Source organism: Hypanus sabinus, chromosome 2 (genome assembly GCF_030144855.1).
Source record: "Hypanus sabinus isolate sHypSab1 chromosome 2, sHypSab1.hap1, whole genome shotgun sequence".
Taxonomy (NCBI): domain Eukaryota; kingdom Metazoa; phylum Chordata; class Chondrichthyes; order Myliobatiformes; family Dasyatidae; genus Hypanus; species Hypanus sabinus.
In genome coordinates this window covers 124,877,902-124,901,650 of record NC_082707.1, presented here as the reverse complement: position 1 = coordinate 124,901,650, position 23,749 = coordinate 124,877,902, and the positions used below count along the sequence as shown (strand labels likewise).

Genomic DNA, 23,749 nt, shown 5'->3' with positions numbered 1-23,749 from the left:
GGAGGTAGAGGAGAATAATGGGTTGGGGTAGTCAGGCTTCAGCCAGTTTGATTCATTTCACATGATATCAAGAAATAACAGAGAGTAACTGACAATGGACAAAGGTTGATAAATATTTAGTAACTTTTATGCCATAGAAGTGTCAAACAATGAACTATCTGCTGCAAGAAAGTCTTGAGAGCCTCCAACCTGATGGCATGAGATTAATTCCACATCCCATTCTGATATGTCTAGCCATGGCCTCCTCTACTGTCAAAATGAATCCACACCCAGGTTGGAGGAACAACACCTTATATACCGGCTGGGTAGCCTCCAACCTGATGGCATGAACATTGACTTCTCTAACTTACGTTAATGCCCCTCCTCTCCTTCTTACCCCATCCCTGATTTATTTATTTACCCCCCCCCCTTTTTTTTCTCTCTCTGCCCATCACTCTTTGCCTGTTCTCCATCTCCCTCTGGTGCTCTCCTCCTCCCTAGGCCTCCCATCCCATGATCCTTTCCCCTCTCCAGCTCTGTATCCCTTTTGCCAATCACTTTTCCAGCTCTTAGCTTCACCCCGCCCCCTTCGGTCTTCTCCTATCATTTCAGATTTCCCCCTCCCCCTCCTACTTTCAAATCTCTTACTATCTTTTCTTTCAGTTAGTCCTGACGAAGGGTCTTGGCCCGAAACGTCGACAGTGCTTCTCCTTATAGATGCTGCCTGACCTGCTGCGTTCCACCAGCATTTTGTGTGTGTTGCTCTTATTTCTGGAATTGCCTTCTACGTCATGGTGGGACCTATTGACTAGAAGCTCAACACCTTAATATTGTTGCTACAAGAGTACCTCAAGGACTAGATATCCTCTAGCAAGTCATTCATTTCCTGAAATCTCAATGTCTTTCCACCATACTTAAGATACATATTTGAGAGCATGATGTCTAATCTCCTCATGCCTACCTGATTATCACTACAAAACACCAAATAAGTTCAACATTACAGAGGACAGAGCAGCACATCTGGTTGGCAACCCATCTATTAGCCTAAACGTTATTTTCTTCCACCATGAGCTCACAGTGGTCTACATGTCTACAGCTCCTCCCATATTCATAATTACTGCCACCAAGAAGTATAAGGACCTCAAGCACTTGCAGGTTCCCCTCCAGCTGTACACCATCTTGACTTGGAAATACCTATACCAACATTCCTTCGCTGTGTCTGGATCTAAGTTTCTGAAACTCTGTCCCCAACAGCAACACCTTCACCAGAAAATAACGCAGTGGTTCAAGAAGGCAACTCACCACCACCTTTTTTGGGTAATGCTCACAAAGTCAGCCATGCCATAATCCTATAAAAAGGAATATATTGTAACCCAGGTTAATTAAACCCAAAGATCTGATGTTAGAAAGCTTGGCCTGTGGACAGATGAAAACAAGGTTTACCAAATTTGAAAAAAAAAAGAATTGGAGGGGAGGGGAGAGAACAAGGCATGGCTGACGCAGCGCAGGAAATGAGAGAAACACAGCAAACTATTAGAAACTAAAGATATAAATTGTTAAGAATGGAATTAGGGTTGAGTATCTCTACCTTACTTACTTGAAAACCTCAGGGTGAAACCTCTGGAGGAGAGATGATAACGATAAAAGACCTGTTGAAGCTGCAGCTGTAACAAGACAATATCGGCAGAGCTAAATGTCCAAGATCTCTCCCATGTAACAGGAAGTTAGTTCTGTTAAATCATACCAAGGGATTTGGTCAGGTCTTTTTTTGTGTAAGTATTGTGAATCGACTTTACTGGATGATCAACTATTTCATCCAACAAATCAAGATGGCGAGCCACCCAAGATGAAGAAAAAGTGCAGGCACGAAATGTTTGACCTAGAGGGCTTAATATGGTTGGATGTATAAGTTTATTTTCATTCAAAGGATCTGAATTCGACTTTCTGCGGGAAAAGATTGTTTTTTGCAAAGACTGATAAATTAGTGAATGAGATTTACTTTGTTTAAAAGGTGTGATGTTGGAGAATTGCTGTGAAAGTTGAGCTGTATAGATATATAATTTTTGAATTTATAGACATACTGACTTGAACTGGAATTCAATTAGTTTTCTAACTAACTAGAGATTAAAAAAGGAAAGGTTAATCTGTAAACCTTTTAAAGGGGATTAATACCATATCTAATTAGAGAAATTGGAGTAACAACTGTTATTCCAATAAGTATCACTGATTCTAACTAAACAGGAATTTGGTTTTTGTTTGAGATCTGAGATTTGGATCCTAAACAAAATGTTGTAATTTTGAATTGTTTTTACTCATGTAAATGTTTTGTATGTCTAGTATTTTTTTAAACAAAATTTTCCTCTAGAAGTGTGTGTTTTCTATTCACTGCCTTCTTCCGATATCTAGAGCTTCTGATGGCCACGAGCACCTAGTGTAGTGTAATGTAATTTGATCTTGTGTGATGATTGTGACGATCAGTCATATGAGATAAGACAAGCGCTACACAGGTGTTACAATATTAATAGAAAATTTTGCTAATGCAGCAAGTGATTGAGGTGAATATTGTAGGAGCATTTAAAGGAGGCTGGTTAGGTATACAAGAGAAAAGAAAAGATAACATAGAAGAACAAATTTCTGCGCTGTTTGACCTATGTGAATTGTTATACAAGGGTATGAAATCCCTCAAAGGGAGTGCATTGCTTAAGTATGCCATTGGAAAATGGAAGCATTGTTGCATTGTCTAAGACATACTTGTACTTCATTTTGCCTATGTTGAGATGTAGCTACCTGCCATGCTTAGACAGGAGAAGACACAGCAAACACAGAGATAATTTTTCCACAATAAATATTCTAGAATATATTCTTGTGTAAACTCATGAATCCAAGGTTGGTTATCAAAATTCTTTCAAAATCACTGATGAGACAGAGTAGATAGTACAGAGAGGATTAACGCATTCTCCTCATAACTTGGATATGTGTTTAAACCCATGACAGATTTATATATAGAAAAAAATAGCCATTGTTCATCCAGCTGTGAAAGTTTGAAACACAAAGGTAAGCTTAAAACAATTAATCATGCCCAACTGTCCATAGTGCATGGCATTAAACCAATAATCTCTAGCATGCCATGAAGTCAACCTGTGTTTATTCATTCTCCCCTGAAATCCGAGAGATCCATGAACCAAATTGTCCAAAGATAACAGCAATATATAAGTTTGAGATGGACTTCTTTTGTGAAAGACGATTGATCTTTAAGATGTGAAGAAATGTAGGGCATTCCATTATAAGTCAGATCTAAATTTATGGAATTGATTCTCTGTAATTTAGGAAATTAATATTACGGGTTTCATGACAAAATACATATGTTGTAAATATGTAGCCTTTCCTATATTGTATATAATTCTCTGGAATCTCAGTGCTCTGCAACAATTATGGATCTGATGTACCTGTAATGTTTGAACATGCTACATTTGAACATGGAGGCAAATATTAATTCCAGCGTTGAAAGTGTTTAATCATTAACAGATCATTGCCAACTACTTTGTTGGAGCAATGACTATACTTGTCCATTAAAGATTACTGCCTTTAATTTGTATTCTTTTGAGAGCATTTAAAATTCTATTTAAAAATCTTTTTATTAATTATTATTGAAGATTAACAAAAAAAAGACACATTAAGTCAATATGTCATTATATACAATAAAGAATCAAATTAGCAAATAACCCTTTAGTGACGGGTTTTATTGGGAAAATTTATAAGTTATTGTTACAACAGCACAATGACACTTCACTTAAGATTAAGCAAGATTGGAAGAGAGAGCTTAACATGACCCTGATAACAGAAGATTGGTTGTGGATTTTGAAGTTGGTTGACTCTTCTTTGATTTGTGCCAATGACTCTCTAATTCAATTTAAAAGTGTACATTGATACTATTTAACAAAGGAGAGACCGTCTAAAATGTTTTCTAATGTTGATAGTGTGACAGAAGTAAAACCGAGACAGCCACATTGACTCATACGTTTTGGTCATGTTCTGTACTGAAACATCTTTGGAAGTCTATTTTCTCTACAATTTCTAAAGTTTTAGAAATTAATTTACAACATAATAAATTGACAGTTTTATTTGGTATAGTCCCTCAATATATTCATGGTATTTCTCCATCAGACCAACATGTAATTGCATTTGTTACATTATTGGCCAGAAAGTCTATTTTGTTGAAGTGGAAAGATGTTTTTGCTCCTACTCTGATACAATAGTTTTCTCAGGTGATGTTATGCCTTAGTTTGGAGAAAATCAGAAGTTGAACTTTCAATCCTCAATTTGATTTTGAGAAAAGGTGGAGTTCATTCGCCTGCTACTATCATTTAATTTGAAATAATTAATATGGTTTCCTTCCAATTTTTTTAAGTGGATTTGAGTTGGCAGATTGATATTTTTTTTCTATGGAAGCTTGTATGATGTATAGCTCCCGGGTTGTGCTCCCAATGGGTTTTTTTTGTTTTTTTTTCAGTTAGTAGGGGGGGTTTTCCTTCTTTTTCCTTTCAAAAAATATTCTTAACACTTTATTTTTCTTGTATTATTATTGACATATTGCTTAGCTTTGTTAATCAGTTATTTGCTAATTTAATTCTTTATTGCATTTTAAGTTCCTATGCATTTCTTCCTTCTTTAGATTTTGGTTAGCCGCAGAAGATTTGAAGAAGCGACCACTCGTGGAAGTTCCAGACAAAGTTCAAGAAACCTGGCAAGAATTTCTTGCTCCTGGGGCACCCAGTGCTATCAATCTGGATTCCCATTCGTATGAGATAACCAGTCAAAATGTCAAGGATCCAGGGAGGTATTCTTTTGAAGATGCACAGGTTTGTTATTGTTTTAAGTTTAATTGTATTAATATTAAATAAACTATGTTTTTAAAAGTCAAGCAGTATTAGATGATTGTAAACTAATGGCTGAATATGCCTGAGTGTTGGGCATTAACCAATCAGCCACTCTTGTAGTATAGCAATTAGGTAGGACCCCTATGGTCAAAGCAGTCTGTAAACCTTAGCTGCACACTACACAGCTAATGCTGTCTCAGACCTTGTGTTGCAAGGTCCTAACAATGGGTCACCGATCATAGAAGAGTAAAGGACAGGGACAAGTCCTTTAGCCCACAATGTTTGTGCTGACCATGACACCCCAATTTCAACTGTGAATGTTTGAAACATTTGGTCAGTCTTAAACTAATTTTTATAGAAGTGTTGAGCTTCTAGTCAATTGTACATCTGCTTGCATATTGCCTGTATCCCTCCATTCCCTGCCTGTTCACATCTCATAACATATAGAACAGTATAGTACAGCAGGGGACATTCAGCCCATGATATTATGCCCACATTTATAAACTTATCCACGATCCATCTAACCCTTACCCCCATAAACCTCCATTTTTCTTACACCTATCTAAGATCCTCTTAAATGCCCCTATTGTTTTATCCTCTATTATTACCCTGGTAGTATGTACCCAAGACTGACTTTCTGTGTAAAAAAAAAACTATTTCTAACATCTCCCCTAAACTTCCCATCACTCACCTTACATGGCTGTTCTCTGGTATTGGCCATTGCTGTCCTGGGAAAAAAAAGTTGCTGGCTGTCCACTCTGTCTGTGTCTCTCATAATCGTATCCACCTCTATCATCCTCCGTTGCTCCAAAAAGAAAACCCTATTATCCTCAATAACTTCCACCATCTCCGAAGGGATCCTACCACTTCCCCCACGATTCCCTTGTCCGTTTGTCCCTTTCGGTATTTATCCCTGCAAGCAGCCGAAGAGCTACAGCTGGCCAAACACCTCCTCCCTCATCTCCATTCGGAGTTTCCGAAGTGTGAGTCAGATGAGTTCCACCTCCTCAAGGGCAGTTAGTGTTAGGCAATAAATGCAAGCCATGCTAGTGACACTGATTCCCTACCATGAAGGGAGGGGAAAAAGGAGGACAGGGAGAGTAAGAAAGAGAGGTGGGGAGCCACAGTTAATCTCAGTTCCATGTTTTCATAGCAATTTAGTCATTGAGCATAGAATTGAAAGTTCAGTTTATTTCCATAGGCACAAATGAAAGTATGCACAGGTAGAGTGAAAAAAATTGCCTGCAGTAGCATCACGGGCACATAGCTGCAAATACATAGCATTAATAAGGAAAATATAGAATAGACAAAATTATACAAGAAAGAGCACAATTAAAACAAAATGAATCATCCATTGGAGTGCAACGTGATTAACGCGTGCATTGTGTTGCTATACTGAGAAAGAGAGCCTGAGGCTCGTTGAACTGATGCGGTCAACAGTGGTTTCTGATGGACTTTAGATCATGGTCTCTTTGGGGTCTTTGCTGTTCCTTGCATGGTGGATGGTGGAGGAGCCTCTGCTTTTGCTGAGGCAGATGGGAGAGAGAGGAGGGCTGATGCACTTGCCGCTGCTTCTGCATGTTGCTTTGAGGTTGTAACATTTTCCTGTCATTCATTCTTTGGGGTTTTTCTTCTTTTTCATGAATGCCTGTGGAGAGTAAGAATGTCAGGTTGTATACTGTATACATTCTCTGATATTAAATTGAACCAGTGAACCATGATGTATCTGGGCTGAGTTCATTCCTCTTACATTCCCATGCATTTGAACTGCTGTATCGGACCACAATACAACCAGTCAAGTTACTTTGAACAGGTATTACGTGCCTTGTGAGCCTTGTCGGATATCCACAGTTTTACGCTTGAATATGTAGCTCGTGACCACCTGTTTCTGAAGTCAATCTAGTTCGTGCTCCATCTGGTCCTACACCTGGGAGACACTCCTGTTTTTATTGGCCATAAAGAGGCTAGCAGACGGCATTTCCCTGCTATTTGAGTCACTTGAGTCAAAAGTCCATCTGCTTAAAAACAAACAAAGGTAATCTGAGCTGAGGTTTATATGGCTGTGCCATCACACAGTTGGATTACATGCTTTATTTCCACAGTAATCTCCCTTAATCGTTAGTGACAGATTTTGTGTGGTCAAGATGTAGAACTGGCCACTCCCTTGTTTTGTCAGTTATGTGAGGTCCCATGTTGACTGTGCTACAAGTACAAGGAGCAATTTGGTCCCTTGTAACCTCTCTCTGTAGAAACAATTTAAAACCATTATTCTTGCTTACACATAGTTTATATCTCTAACTTAATACTTGCTAAAATTGTACCTTAGCAAGACATTTGCTACTGAAGTCATTCCTCCTGAACACTTCTGTCTGCAAAATACACACAAGTTCAAGTTTATCATTGTCATGGGCATACAGACACAGGGCACACAGTAAATGCCATGAAAACTAGGAATATGGTACTAATAGGATACATTACAAGAGGAGGACAAACGCAAATTAACGTAAATTATACACAACTTAAACATGTTCTAACCAAGCAATGACAACAACATAAACACGGTATTTGGCAGATGATGGAAGTCCAGAGCCACGCATACAAAATGCTGGAGGAACTCAGCAGGTCAGACAGGATCTGTGAAAGTGAAATTGACATTTTGAGCCAAAAGCCTTATTAAAGACTAGAAAGGAAGGGAAAAGAACCCAGAATAAGAAAGTTGGGGAGGGGCAAAAGTACGAGCTGACAGAGGAAGCGAGATGAAGCGGATGGTGAGTGAGGGAGAGGAATGAAGTGAGAAGCTGAGAGCTGAAAGGTGGAAAAGTTTGAGTGAAGAAGTAATCTTCTTTAATGACAACATTAGTGCCAGATAGAGAGAAAAAAAGAGAAAAATATAGTCCAAAATAGTGTCAAGGTTTTTCGGGTCAGTTCAAGCAATTGATTGCAGTGGGAAAGAAGCTGTAGTTAAACCTTGAGGCCCTCATGCTCCTGTGCCTCCTGGCTAATGGCAGTAATGAAAGGAACACATAGCCTGAATGGTGGGGCCACTGATGATAGATGATGCTTTCCTGAGCCATTGCCTCTTCTAGATGTCCTTGATGCTGGTGAGAGCTCTACCCATGATGGCACTAGCTGAGTCAAGAACTTTGTTAGTCTCTTGTGTTCCCGTGTATTGGAGTTTCCACACAAGACCATGATGCAACCGGTCAGAATGTTTTCTCCTGCGCATCTGTAGAAGTTTGTCAGAGTATTTGATGATATAACAAATCTCCTCAAACTTCTAAAAAAGTAAAGATGCTAGTGAGCCTTCTTCATGGCTGCATCTGTGTGCTGAGTATACAATATATCCTTCAGAAATTGACATTCAGATACTTGAAGTTTGCTCACCTTTTCTACTGTAGATCTTCCAGAGAGAGTTGGTGTGGGTTTGCCTGGCTTCCACTTCCTAATGTCCACAATCACTTCCTTACTCTTGCTGACACTGGGTGCAATGACACCATTTAACCGGATTGCCTAACTCACTACTGCATGCTTCCTTGTCATCATCCTCAAATGTGCCAACAACAGCTGTATAATTGAGACACTTGTAGATGGTGTTGAACCTACTGTATGCCTAGCCACACAATTGTAGGAGCGTATATGGAGAGCAGAGCAGAGGTTCAATCCCCAAGTCTCAGTTTTGATGGGCATTGAGGTGGAGATGAGGTTTTTAATCTGGACTGATTGTGATCTCCCAATGAAAAAGTGAAGGATCCAATTGCAGAGGAAGGCATGGATGCCTAAGTCTCTGAGCTTGATGATAGTTTCTGAGGAGATGATAGTGTTCAATGATGAGCTGTAGTCATTGAACAAAGGTCTGATGTACATTTTCCAGTTGTTCAGCCTCCAAAGCAGAGTGGAGAGCTAGCGCCGTAGCATTTGCCACAGACCAGTTGTGGTAATAGACAAACTGAAATGGGTCCAGGTCCTCACTGAGACAAGAGTTGACTTAAGCCATAACTAACCACTTGAAGCACTTCACTATGGTGGGTATAAGCAGTGCTGGATGGTAGTCATTGAGGCAGTTCACCCGACATTTTTAGTCATTAGTAAATTGATGCCATCTTGAAGCAGGTGGGAATCGCAGACTGCAGAAGTGAGAGGTTAAGGATGTCACTGAGCACTCCAGCCAGTTGGAGTGCAAGGTTTTAGTATCTGTTCAGGTACACCTGATGCATTATGAGGAATTACTGTCTTAAGGATGCCTTGATGTCAGTGTCTGAGACTGAGATCACAGAATCATCTGTTGCTGTGAGGACTAATGCAGGCATGTCATTGTTCTCCCTCTCAAAGCATGAATTAAAAGCATTAAGTTCGTCAGAGAGTGATGTGTCATTAACGCTTATGCTATTCAATTCTGCAAAGATAATTGGTAAGCACTCGCAATCCAGTGATCATGGTGTGGCTAATTAAATGTTAATCATGTTAACCAGCTGCCAGAAGTCTCAAATAAAAATGGAAAATGTCAGAATACTCAGCTGATCATCTTATATCCTTAAGGTGGAATGAACTTTAATTTATACAGCAGCTCAGGGTTTCCTTTATGTCGGGGCTGGCTTCACAATGTAACTATGCCCAAAGATGGCAGCTCTCTCATTTCACCTGCATAAGGCAAAGAGCTGCCTGGATGAATGTTAATGAGCTTAACGAATTAAGATGGACATGGAACACAAGATGAGCTTGATAACCCCTGCTTCCCATACCTGCCTGTTGCATGCTCCCATTTGGTAACTAGCTAAAGTGTGCACTACCTACTGAGCTCAATCCAGTCAGGAATATCATAAAGGATATAAAGTATGTATGTACCCAAGTTAATATTTTTTTATTTTCAAATTTCAAACTTTTATGCAGCAGTCAGACTACCAAAGATTAAAAAAAAGACTATAGCTTGTGGCAGATGTTCTTTTTACTTCCTGCACAGAACTATAAATAGCAATTTGATATTCCTCTGTTAAAAGCTGGTACAATGTAAATCAGCTGCCCTTCCATTGACAAGAGCCTTTAATTACTGAGTTTATAATCAGGACACCTGTTCAGTTTTGATTTTGGGAGTGAAGTTTCCACTTGGATTTAATTGGCAAACTGGGTGCAAATTGTGCTTTAAGTACATGGCCTTTCCAAAGTGTTGGTTCAAGTTTCCACTCGATTATATCTCAGCCTGAGATGAGGGAAAACCTGCAGAAGATGAAGAGTTTTTCCATGAACCACCATACTTTAATTATTCATTGTTATCACTGAGCCCACATTACTAATACAGTGAAATATATTTGCAAAATATATTTAACAATTACCACATTTAAGAGGCATTTGGACAAGTACTTCAATAGGACATGAAGGATATGTTACAAATGGGATTACTGTGGTGAGGCAAAATATCTACATGGGCCAAATGATGCATTTCTATGCTGTGTGACTCTATAATGTCTTGTTCTTCACCTGTAGTTAACCATATTTTAAGTTATCAAGGATCCTCCATTGTCCAGAAATCATAGGATGGCTGCTCCTCAGCTCTGCTGTTTATTTCAGGCTGGCCTCAGGGGTAGTCTTTCTCCAGGATCTTCAAAGCAGCCTGCACACCACAGGGGCTAAAAACAGATTCACAGGATGGCTTTGAAAACCAGTAAAACTCCACCACCCCTTAAAGTTGCAAAAAAAAAAATCCACTTTCACTTAAGCACTTTGCCAATTTAGAGAATTCCAGACTTGCATTCCGTTCTGTAAGAAGTTTAATGGGCCGTTAGTGTGATTGAGAGCATTTATTGGGAAAGTCTTGACATTCATATGCCTTCAGTAGCAATCGCCACAAGTTAAAAATGCATATGTTGCTAAAAAGTTACTTTTTAAATAGATAAAATTGCTAAAAAAAAAAGGGACGTCACTCATTAAAACTAATTAAATTCATTAAACTAGATAATTTGTGAAGCCTTCAACAGGGTTAGCTCAGTGCAGGCTCACGGGTAGCTTCCTGAGGATGGGGAGAACTTCAGAAAATTGCATTGCCCCTTTAGACTATACAAGGACTTCTCCAGAGCTAGTCCCTAGGCAAAAGATGCCACTACTGACTTATGCTGATGCCAGCACTGGACTATGGAACTTCGGTGGAGATGTCTGGATAAATCCCAACAATGGGGCAAGGGTCAGAATTCAATGAAAATTACTGGACAGCATCATTAGACATCTTTTAAGACTCTTACTCCTAAATTAGAAAGGTCCGTTCATGCTGAGCTCGGGAAAAGCAGACACTCCCATATATTACTGCTGGAATCTGCACAGTGGAGATGTCTTCTATTGAAGAAGACATACAATCTCCACACTAAGATTTAAATGACCCGTGGCACAATTTTGAATCGGATTGATAACTTGCATCTTGCTTATATTTATCCAACACTCAACATAGCTGATAAAATATAGATTAACAGGTAATCAACACAATACTTTGAGAATATACCAGGTGCAAATTAGTGCTGTGACTGATTGAAGTCACTGGGAGACACTGAAGCTGGTGTTAAAGAAGTCTTTATTCAGCACAAGCAGGTATCCTTATGGAAACACTCTCAACAGAGGCTCACAAACTTAAAAGTACATCATATTTTATACCTTTGAAATCAATGGTAACAGTAGGTGATTCAATACGGTTTCAGTAGTTAAAATGACATTGTTCACTTTGCCTTGACACTACTTCCTTTGAAATGCCAGTGGGAAGTGGGAGATCTCTGAATCTAATCTGGGACAATCTAATTGCTAGCTTCCTGAACTCATTTATATTTACAATGATGTGAGTTCCTTAAACCCATAGTTTAACAGTGTGAAAGAGACCATTTTGTTTTTATAAATAAATTTTGTCATAATTAAAAGTTTTTAAATATACCCAATGTAACCTATAGACAAAAATAAACAAGCACAAAGATAAAAATGTGTTAGAAATGAAATATGTTAGTCCTGAAGAAGGGTCTCGGCCTGAAACATCGACTGTTTATTCATTTCCATAGATGCTGCCTGACCTGCTTTGTTCCTCCAGCGCTTTCTGTCTGTTGCTTAGAAGTGAAACTGCTATATTTAGTTTTACATTGGAGGTAAATTTTTACATAAGCCATCTCCTGAAAATCCTGATCAACTCTCTGCCCTGACATATGCTCCCTAATTGGCACTGGCACAGGTCAGAAATGGGCAACTTCTTTGGAAAGTTGATTCATTTAATTCAGACTAGGATCATAGCCAGTTTTCATCAATGGGAATCATATATTCTATTTTTATTTTTGAAATCCCACTGGTTTCCTTGGCTGCGTAAGTCTAGGGAATACACACTCAGGACCTACCAAACCCATGATTGAGACAGCTCACATTCCAAAACACCCATTATCTCCAACCATAGCCCAAGCACTGCTTCTGCAGAAAGATCATTACGTTAGCAGTGAACTTTCCCAGGGTATTACATTTTTATTTAGCGTTATAGCGCAAGGTTCCTGCAGTTACATTATAAATCAGCATTAAAGATTTAAAATCCTGATCTGTGCTTCATATTACATGTCTATCATATAGACTTCCCAGTCCACTAGTCGCTGGCCACAAGCAGGAATCTGTTAATGTATTTAATGTAAAATGGAATCTCCTTTCTACAATAGTGGGATGATCTGCTTCAAAGTCATAGGGTCAGACAAGATCTATAATAAGTAGTTAATCTGTCCAAGCAATTTCCAGGAGGTGGCTGATATTAAAGACATCAGTGAATGCAGAAGCTATTCTTTTATCATATTTTCTCATCCTTCCATCCTGCTGAATAGTTCAGTCGGGTGTAGAGATATCTGACAGAAAGCTTTATTTTCCCAGTTTCTGGAGGAGAAAGCATAGGCTAGTTGGATCGTGCGTATTAATTAGTAAGTGGTTTATTATTGTCACAGTGAAAAGCTTTGTTGTGCATGCCATCCAAGCAGATCATTCCAAACACAGGTACATCAAGGTAGAACAAAAGAACAGAATGCAGAATACATTGTTACTTCTTCAGAGACAAGAGGTCCATTTAAGAGTGAGATAGAAGATGTCCTTGAGCCTGGTGGTAAGTATTTTCAAGCTTCAAAAGGGCATCGGTTATACCAGTGCCCATGAAGAGTACTGTGAGCTGCCTTAATGACTTTCATCCAGTAGCACTCACATCTGTGTTGATAAAATGCTTTGAAAGTTTGGTCATGGCTAGAATCAACTCTTGCCTCAGCAACGACCTAGTCCCATTGCAGTTTGCCTATTGGCACAGTAGATCCTTGGGACCCATGGGACTAGAGAAGGGGCAGTGTTGGATCTTCTGTTAGGGAATGAAATAGGTCAGGTGACAGAGGTAAGTGTTGGGGAGCACTTCAGGTCCAGTGATCACAATGCCATTGGTTTCCAATATAATTATGGAGAAGGATAGAACTGGACCCAGGGTTGAGATTTTTGATTGGAAAAAGGCTAACTTTGAGGTGATGTGAAAGGACTTAGAAGGAGTGGATTGGCACTATTTGTTTTATGGGAATGATGTAATAGAGAAATGGAAGTCATTTAAAGGTGAAATTTTGAGGGTACAGAATCTTTATGTTCCTGTTAGGTTGAAAGGAAAGGTTATAAGTTTGAGAGAGCCATGGTTTTCAAGGGATATTGGAAACTTAGTTAGGAAAAAGAGAGATATCTACAATAAATATAGGCAGCATGGAGTAAATGAGGTGCTCGAGGAATATAAAGAATGTAAGAAGAAGCTTAAGAAAGAAATTAGAAAAGCTAAAAGAAGATACGAAGTTGCTTTGGCAAGTAAGGTGAAAATAAATCCAAAGGGTTTCTACAGTTATATTAATAGCAAAAGGATAGTGAGGGATAACATTGGTCCCTTAGAGAATCAGAGTGGACAGCTATGTGTGGAGCCAAAAGAGATGGGAGAGATTTTGGACAATTTCTTTTCTTTGGTATTCACTAAGGAGAAGGATATTGAATTGTGTAAGGGAAGGGAAACAAGTAGGGAAGTTATGGAAACTATGCTGATTAGAGAGGAGGAAGTACTGGTGCTTTTAAGGAAATAAAAGTGGATAAATCTGTTGTTTTTTCTTGTGTTGTGGGGCTTGGGGAGGACACTAAGCTTACTTGTCTTTAATTTAGGTGCTTTTTTTTTGCTAAATTCTCTTCCTTTGTAACATATTGTTATTGTATGCTTAATTTTGCACTGTTTTAATGTTCCTCATTGGGATTTGGGGTTTTTAATTTGTAAAATGTTTTGAAAAACTAATAATTAAAAATTTTTTTTAAAAAAAGTGGATAAATCTCCGGGTCCTAACAGTATATTCCCTAGGACCTTGAGGGAGGTTAGTGTAGAAATAGCAGGGGCTCTGACAGAAATATTTCAAATTTCATTAGAAACGGGGATGGTGCCAGAAGATTAATATATTGCTCATGTAGTTCCGTTGTTTAAAAAGGGTTCTAAGAGTAAACCTAGCAATTATAGGCCTGTCAGTCTGACTTCAGTGGTGGGTAAGTTAATGGAAAGTATTCTTAGAGATGGTATATATAATAATCTGGATAGACAGGATTTGATTAGGAACAGTCAACATGGATTTGTGCGTGGAAGGTCATGTTTGACAAATCTTATTGAATTTTTTGAAGAGGTTATGAGGAAAGTTGATGAGGGTACAGCAGTGGATGGTGTCTATATGGACTTCAGTAAGGCCTTTGACAAGGTTCCGCATGGAAGGTTAGTTAGGAAGGTTCAATCGTTAAGTATTAATATTGAAGTAGTAAAATGGATTCAACAGTGGCTGGATGGGAGATGCCAGAGAGTAGTAGTGGATAACTGTTTGTCAGGTTGGAGGCTGGTGACTAGTGGTGTGCCTCAGGGATCTGTACTGGGTCCAATGTTGTTTGTCATATATATTAATGATCTGGATGATGGGGTGGTAAATTGGATTAGTAAATATGCAGATGATACTAAGGTAGGTGGTGTTGTGGATAATGAAGTAGGTTTTCAAAGTTTGAAGATAGACTTAGGCCAGTTGGAAGAGTGGACTGAACGTTGGCAGATGGAGTTTAATGCTGATAAGTGTGAGGTGCTACATTTTGGTAGGAATAATCAAAATAGGACATACATGGTAAATGGTAGGGCATTGAAGAATGCAGTAGAACAGAGTGATCTAGGAATAATAGTGCATAGTTCCCTGAAGGTGGAATCTCATGTAGATAGGGTGGTGAAGAAAGCTTTTGGTATGTTGGCCTTTATAAATCAGAGCATTGAGTATAAGAGTTGGGATGTAATGTTGAAATTGTGTAAGGCATTGGTAAGGCCGAATTTGGAGTATTGTGTACAGTTCTGGTCACCGAATTATAGGAAAGATGTCAACAAAATAGAGAGAGTACAGAGAAGATTTACTAGAATGTTACCTGGGTTTCAGCATCTAAATTACAGGGAAAGATTGAACAAGTTAGGCCTTTATTCTTTGGAGCATAGAAGGTTGAGGGGGGGACTTGATAGAGGTATTTAAAATTATGAGGGGGATAGATAGAGTTGATGTGGATAGGCTTTTTCCATTGAGAGTAGGGGAGATTCAAACAAGAGGACATGAGTTGAGACTTAAGGGGGAAAATGTTAAGGGTAACATGAGGGGGAATTTCTTTACTCAGAGAGTGGTAGCTGTGTGGAATGAGCTTCCAGTAGAAGTGGTAGAGGCAGGTTCAGTATTGTCATTTCAAAAAAAAATTGGAATGGTATATGGACAGGGAAGGAATGGAGAGTTATGAGCTGAGTGCGGGTCAGTGGGATTAGGTGAGAGTAAACGTTTGGCACGGACTAGAAGGGCTGAGATGGCCTGTTTCCGTGCTGTAATTGTTATATGGCTGATGCAATCTCAATAGCTCTTCACTCGGCCTTAGATCACCTGGACAATACAAACACCTATATCAGGATGCTCTTCATTGACTATAGCTCAGTGTTTAACACCATCATTCCCACAGTCCTGATCGATAAGCTACAGAACCTAAGTTTCTGTACCTCCCTCTTCAACTGGATCCTTGTCTTTCTAAACGGAAGACTAAAATCTGTGCAGATTGGTAATAACGTCTTTCTAATGATCATCACTGGTGCACCTCAGGGATGTGTGCTTAACCCACTGCTTTACCCTCTCTATACCTATGACTGTGTAGAAAGGCATAGCTCAAATACCACCTATAAATTTGCTAATGATACAAGCGTTGTTGGCAGAATCTCAGAGGGAGAAGAGAGGGCGTACAGGAGTGAGATATGCTAGCTAGTTAAATGGTGTCACAGCAACAACCTTGTGTTCAACAGCAGTAAGGCCAAAGAGCTAATTGTGTACTTCAGAAAGGGTAAGACAAGGGAATATGAATCAATCCTCATAGAGGGATCAGAAGTGGATGCAGTGAGCAATTTCAAGATCCTAGGTGTCAATGTCTTACGATCTAACCTGGTCCCAACATATCAATGCAGCTATAAAGGGGTCAACACAGCAGCTCTATTTCATTAGGAGTTTAAGAAGATTTGGTTTGTCACCTGAAACACTTGAAAATTCTCCAGATGTACTGTGGAGAGCATTCTGACAGGCTGCATCATCGTCCATTATGGGGGGCGGGGGGGCACTACTGCACAGGATCATAAGAAGCTACAGAAAGTTGTAAAATTAGTCAGCTGCATGGTACGAGCCTCCATAGTATCCAAAACAACTTCAAGAATTGGTGCCTCAGAAAGGCGATGTCCCTTCTAAGGACCCTTGTCACCCAGGACATGCCCTCTTCTCATTGTTACCATCACATTCGACAATTCAGGAACAGCTTATTCCCATGTCATTCAATTCCTAAACGAACATTGAACCCACAAACACTAACTCACTTTTGTTTTCCTGTTTTTGCGCTATTTTTAATTTAACTATTTAATATAAATACATATACTTACTGTAATTTATTGCATTGTACAGCTGCAGCGAAGTTAACAAATTTCAGGACATCTGGCAGTGGTATTAAACCTGATTCTGATTCTTTTGTATCTTCTGCCCGGTGGAAGAGGGGAGAAGAGAGAATACCAAGGGTGGGCAGGGTCTTTGACTATATTGTCTGTTTTACCGAGGCAGCGGAAAATGTGACAGCATTGCATTCACTGTTCACAAAACCCAAAATTCAAAAGAGGATTTTAAGCCCTATCTGATATAGGAACCTACAGGTACCCTCACTATAGTAAGGTAATACTGTAACCACCTACTCTTCAAGGACTAGCTTACTTTCCTGTCTAGTCTCTATGGTGAAGTCTAGCTGCCAATACCCACTGCTTTAGTGGTGGGCTCCCCCCCCCCCCCGTAAGTTAATTAAGTAGTTTAAACACGGTTTATCATATATTTGACAATAGATGTTTAAACTTAGACAAATAGATCTTAACACACAGACTATTTCTGATATACAAAAGATTTCCAAATTACAAATGATTTATAAACTACAAAGGGCTTCCAAGCACAGGTACAAAACTTACAAACTAACAACATGTCAATGAGTTGCAGGTAATCACAATGATGTAAATAACTTAGCTGTAGTTGTCTGGTTTGATGTAGGCTGATTAACATAACTCCATTGTCTTGCATTTGTCTAATGCAGAACATGAAGTCTCATGGTTACTCCACTCTGCAAACCATATCTCTTGCGCAGCCAGCCCCTTCCGTGTGCCAGCAGCCTGTGCTGTGTAAACAATGCTGTCTACAAAGCTGTGCTTTTAACTTCAAGCTGATTGCAACTTACATTAAGAACAGAAGGCTGATTCTTGTTTGCAACAAGAAGCTGAACAAGGAATTTCTGTTAGAAGTTTAACTTTGTCATAAGCAACTCCGATCCTTCAGAAAGGCTGTGCCGCTGTGCTAGAAAGCTGAGGTGGGCAATAAGCCTCTCAGGCTCTGGAAAGTGAATATCCATCACAAAAGTGTAGGTGGTTAATTTGGGGGAAGCCACTTTGCATGAAGGAGTGAGCTGGATCCTCAGTTCTCTGCAATTTCTTGCGGCCTTGAGCAGAGCAGTTGCCATACCAAGCTGCAATGCGTCTGGATGTGATGTTCTCTGTGGTGCATCTAATTGGGGAAATGCCAAAATTCCATAGCCTTCTAAGTAAATAAAGGTACAAATGCTAAACACTGCAATTTGTAAGAAAGCATAACAGTCCTGTGGTCAGAAGGTTTGCAATTAGGAATGCACAAACCTTCAACATACCACGTTCATCACAAATTCTTACGTTGATATATTGGTTGCATTTTCATAAATGGTTACATGGTTGTGCTGATAAATTGGAAGCAAACAACCAGAAATCATCTTGTCTTTCAGGAACACATCTATAAGCTGATGAAAAGTGACAGTTATGCTCGTTTTCTGCGTTCCAATGCCTATCAGGAGCTCTTACAAGCAAAAAGAAAGGTACCGTCCAAGAAACCTATGTCTTCTCACATTGGGAAGTGATAATTCTATTCGTCATCTGTTAAGCATCTATGTCCATGCGGGTTGTTCTGAGCTTTAGGCAAAATGTTCAGCTTCCACTTATTAGTAAAGACAAGTGGCACCAGAATCCAAACACTGCCCATGCAATATTGGCTGATGTCAACTTGCACACACTCTGAATTGCTGCGGGTTAATCTTAGTGTCCCTGGGAAGCAAGGGGTAGTCGGTCCAAGTTGATAACCAGAGAGATTTGTGAGGAAATGTGAACCAGTGAAAGAGTAACAGTGTCCCATCTGCCTGTCCTGGAAAAGCAACAAATTTTGAGTCTGTGGAGCAATGGACAGGTGGGATGCATTTCAAATGAAGACACTAGGAATTATTAAGATGCTGTTTTAATAACTTGTTCTCTCTCAAATCTGCGCCAATTTTCCCTCCCTTTTTATGGGTAACTGTTTTCAGGAGTGTTCAGATGCCTCCCCAGCTGATTAGTATCCTGTGTGCTTCATAGTGAGTAATAGATTACTCAAAGGTGGAGATGCCCATACATAGACAAGTCATGGGATAGCAATCAGGAGTAGAGACCAAGGCAGATTTGACAATTCTCAACTCACAATATCTTTTTTTTAGCCGTGGTAGTTTCTGGGAACAGCAGTCTCTTTCTCAAGTCTTTGATAGATCCTTTCTATATTGCATGGGGAATATCAGCTAAAATGACAAATAGCAATGAGCAAAGCAGAAACTGCTGGAAGAACTGTGGAAATGAAGCAGCATTTTCAAGCAGCATCTGTGGAAATGAAGGTATTGTCAACTTTTCAGGTCGAGGCCCTAAATCAGGACGGTGATGTGGATTCAGACATTGGCATTCTCTTGTGCCTCTATATAGCAAGAAGCTTCTGGTTGTTGGCAGCTTTTAAGTCAGCACACCACTCCCTTTCAACACAGGAACTAGAGTATACTCTGGGTGCCCAGGTAGCAAAGTGGTTAGCATGACACGGTTACAGCTCGGGGAATCGGAGTTCAGAGTTCAGTTCTGGCACCGTCTGTAAGGATTCTCTGTACGTCCTCCCTATTGAATGCATAGGGTTTCCTCTGGGTGCTCTGGTTTCCTCCCACAGTCCGAAGACTTACTGGCTCATTGTAAATTTTCCTGTGGTTAGGTTAGGGTTAAATCAGAGGTTGTTGGGGCATTGCAGCTCAAAGGGCCAGAAGGGTTACTCTGTGTCACTAAATAAATAAATTATAGCAGAATTGTTGTCAGAGCAGAGGAGCTTTGCTCAGTGTAAGCCATCCACTTCAGGGTACTTTGATCTCCATTCCACTGTGAAGCTGCCTGTTTAGCAGAAAGTTAATTTTCCCTCCCTCATGTTAACTTCCACTTGCAGCTAATAAGTATGGAGTTTATGTTGTCATTCTCTCAGCTTTATTTTCTGATTGCTTCCTTCTGCCCTAGCTTGAGAATGAACAGGGCCGCAGAACTTCGCTGGAAAAGTTCACTCGCAGTGTGGTGAGTTTCACAACCCTCTTGATACGAAGCATGAGTTTGTCAAGCCACATTCTTCCTCCGGGACAAGAAAACTTAATGAAGGACAACTGTGAAGCACTTCTTTTGATTATACAGATTGTTAATGGCCTTAGACTAACTGTTTTTACACGTAAAGATGGTGTGCAAAGGCAAAAAATCTGTAAATGCTAGAATTATGAAATTAAATTGAAAATGCTGAATATGCTAAGCACTTCAGGCAGCATCCGTGGAGACAAAAGCAGTTAGCAACCTTTCGTCAGAACCTTTTGATGAAGTGCTAATTAGATCATAACTTGTGTCCTGCATGAATGTCCAGACACTAAATTTTCCAGAAGGATTTGATTGCAATGGAGAGTGCGCTAAAGAGGATGTTGTGTGAACTGGAAACTGTTAGTTAAAATAGAAGCAGAAAACATTGGGAACACACAGCTGGCCAGGCAGAATTAATAGAAAGGGAAACTAAGTCAGTATTTCATATTGTTGTGTCCAATGCAGAGATTTGGTTGAGAGAGGGACAGGAATGGGTGCTTAATGTCCCAGGGTTTCAGCGTTTTGGAGAGGAAGATAAAAGCTTCAGGGTACTTGCAAGACTAATCAGAGCCAGTATCACTACTGGACTCAGAAGGGATATGATGCAGGGCTCATTGGCTGTGTCTGTACAGGTAGAATTCAAAAATAGGAAGGATGCAATCACTCTGATTAGATTGTACTGCAGACCCCGAATAGACACCAGGACATTCAGGTATAGATATGTAGGTAGATTAAGGAAAGCTGTAAAAGCAATAGGGCTGTTGTCATGGGGGAATTTAACTTCTCTAATATAAACTGGGACCCTCAGTGCAAGATGCTTAGATGGGGCAGAATTTGTGAGGTGATTCCAGGAGCGTTTCTTTTATTAAGTATGTAGGTAGACCAACAAGAGGACAGGCTTTACTGGGCCTGGTGTTGCATAATGAGCCTAGCCAGGTGACCAACCTTTCAGTGAATGAGCAGTTAGGGAACAGTGACCCCAACTCCTTAAATTTTAAGACAGATATAGATAAAGTTAAGTATGGACCTTGCAGGGGAGTATTAAATTGGTGCAGGACAAATTATGAGATCATTAGGCAGGAACTGGGGAGAGTTAATTGGGAACAGCTGTTTTTTGGGAAGTCTATTTCTGACATGTGGAGGGTGTTTAAAGACCATCAAGACAGGTATGTTCCAGTCAGAAGGAAGGACAAGGGTGGTAAGGTACGAGAACCTTGGTTGTCGAGAGAGGTGATGAACTTCATCAAGAAGAAAAAAAAAAGAGAAGTATGTAAAACTTAGGTACTTAAAATCCAACAGAGCCCTTGAGGATTATAAAAAAGCCAGAAAAGAACCCACAAAGGGAATTAGAAAAGCCAGGAGTAGTCATGAAATATCCTTGACAAGTAGGATTAAAGAGAATCCCAAGACATTCTATACATTCTGTACATCAAGAGAAAGAGAATAACTATAGAGAGTGTAGGACCACTCAAGGATCAAGGAGGGGAACATTTGCTTGAATGCAAGGGATATGGGTGAGGTCCTTAATAAATACTTTACATCAGTACTTACTAAGGAGAAGGAAGTGGAGGATAGGGAGATCAGTGCCGAGCAGATAGTTTTGGATCATTAAGTTGGATAAGTCCCCAGGACCCGATGATATGTACCCCAAGTTATTGAGAGGCAAAGTAAGATTGCTGGGGTCTTGACTAATACCTTCATGTCCTCTCCAGCCATAGACAAGGTCCTGGAGGACTGACAAGTAGCTGATGTTGTTCCATTACTCAAGAAGAGAACCAGGAATAATCTTGGAAACTATATATTAGTGAGTTTGTGTCAGGTGTAGGGAAGTTACTGGAGATAATTCTTAAGGATGAGGTTCATGAGCATTTGGAAAACCATGGCCTAGTTAGGGAGAACCAGCATGGTTTTGTGTGGGGCAGGTCATGCCTTACTAACTCGATTCAGTTTTTTGATGAGGTGACAAGGATGATTGATGAAGAGAGAGCTGTGGATGTTGTCTACGTGGATTTTGGTAAGGCGTTTGACAAGGTCCCTCATGCACGCTCATCCAGAAGAGTAAGATCCTTAGGATCCATGGTGATTTGGCTTCACCATTCAGAAATGGTGTGCCCACAGAAGACAAATGGTAGTGATTGAAAGGACTTACTTTAGCTGGAGGTCTGTGATCACTGGTGTTCCATATGGATCTGTACTAGGACCTCTGCTGTTTGAGGTACATAAATGATCTGAATGAAAATATAGAAGAGTGGGTCAGTAAGTTTGCTGGTGATTGGCGTTGTGAATTGCACAGCGGGATTATACAGTAGATCATATGCAGATATGGGCAGTGAAATCACAGATGGAGTTTAACCCGGCCAAATGTAAAAAGAGACAGTACACTGTTAGGAAAAAGACCCTTAACAGAGGGATCATGGGGTCTATGTTCATAGCTCCCTGTAAGTAACTACACAGATTGATAGCGTGGTTAAGAAAGCACATGGCATGCTTGTCTTTATTAGTGGAGGCACTGAGTTCAAAAGTCGAGCAAATTATATTGCAGCTTAATAAGACTCTAGTTAGGCGACATCTGGAATATTGCAATCAATTCTGGTTGCCTCATTATAGGAAAGATGGTGAGGCTTTGGAGAGGGCGCAGAAGAGGATTACCAGGATGCTGCCTGGATTAGAGGACATATTATATAACAAAAGGTTGGATAAACTTGGGTTATTTTCTCTGGGGCGTCAAAGGCTGAGGGGAGATCTGATAATGGTTAATAAAATTATGGGAGGTATACTGTAGATAGATTGGACAGGCAATGTACTTTCCCCTGTGGTAATGTCTAATACCAGAGGGAATGCTTTTAAGATGGGAGGGGATAAGTTCAAAGGAGATGTGAAGGGAATTTTTTTTTAAAAACACAGAAAATGGTGGGCGCCTGGAACACACTGACTGGAGTAGTGGTGGTGGGTGTCTCTCTCCCTTGGACAGCAGTCAATATTCAGACAGGCAAGTTTGTTAGTGCAAGTTTAAACTAGTAGTTGGGAGGGCAAGGGGCAGGATCCCAAGCATCAGGGAGGCAAGTGAGAAATTGGGAAGTAATAGCAATTTAAACAGGCATGACAGGCAGGGGAATGGTTAAGCGAGAGGAAAGCCCGTCTGAATAAACTGCATTTATTTCACTTTATGGGTAGGATAGCCACATGGCTCTGGCATATTATTGCCATTATGGAAACAGCTAAAGGAGGGACGGGCCAGGCAGCTTACTGTTCCAGCATACAGGTGCTTTCAGTGGCACAGGAATGACTAACTTAAGTTTTCAAATTGCCATTTTAATTCTCTCACCTAATCTTGTTCATAAGTTTACATTGTTAGTTTCCAAACTCACTGCAGACTGAAAGGATAACACTTAATTTTTTCATAAGGCATTTTACATCCTCTCAGACTGAATACTGAATTCAACACTTCTGGATCTAACAATTCCTCCCATTTTAACTGGCAACAACTTTTCTAATAACACTGTTATTTCCACTCATACCTTTATCTTTATTGCTCCCATTACTGTCCAGTTTTACTGGAGGAGACCTGGATGGTAGTTTGCCTCCCTGGTGCCAGGGTCTGGGATGTTTCTGATTGTGTACAAGATATCCTGAAGTGGGAGGTTGAGGAGCCAGAGGCCATGGTACTTATCGATACCAATGACATAGGTAGGAAAAGGAAAGAGGTTGTGAAAGGAGAATATAGGGAGTTAGGAAGGGAGTTGAGAAGAAGGACCGCAAAGGTAGTAATCACGTGATTACTGCCTGTGCCACACGACAGTGAGAGTAGGAATGGAATGAGGTGGAGGATAAATGTGTGGCTGAGGGATTGGAGCAGGGGGGCAGGGATTCAAGT

At 40.0% G+C, this 23,749-nt stretch overlaps 1 protein-coding gene and 1 long non-coding RNA gene across 5 annotated transcripts in view; one reads left to right on the top strand and one right to left on the bottom strand.

The window, feature by feature from the left end:
- The window catches only part of rgs6 (regulator of G protein signaling 6), a 568,741-nt gene that overhangs the window by 527,854 nt on the left and 17,138 nt on the right, over window positions 1-23,749 (top strand). For all 4 annotated transcript variants that reach the window (XM_059954274.1, XM_059954266.1, XM_059954262.1 and 1 more), the window contains 3 exons: window positions 4,652-4,838; window positions 18,213-18,302; window positions 19,774-19,827. In XM_059954274.1, coding sequence (XP_059810257.1) covers window positions 4,652-4,838; window positions 18,213-18,302; window positions 19,774-19,827 — 331 coding nt within the window. The remainder of the gene's footprint in view (window positions 1-4,651; window positions 4,839-18,212; window positions 18,303-19,773; window positions 19,828-23,749) is intronic.
- Window positions 6,098-23,749, bottom strand: part of LOC132383400 (uncharacterized) — a 37,489-nt gene continuing 19,837 nt past the window's right edge. Inside the window, exons 2-3 of the long non-coding RNA XR_009508660.1 lie at window positions 22,025-22,103; window positions 6,098-6,504 (exon numbers count right to left, since the gene is read on the bottom strand). This is a non-coding gene — a long non-coding RNA (uncharacterized LOC132383400). The remainder of the gene's footprint in view (window positions 6,505-22,024; window positions 22,104-23,749) is intronic.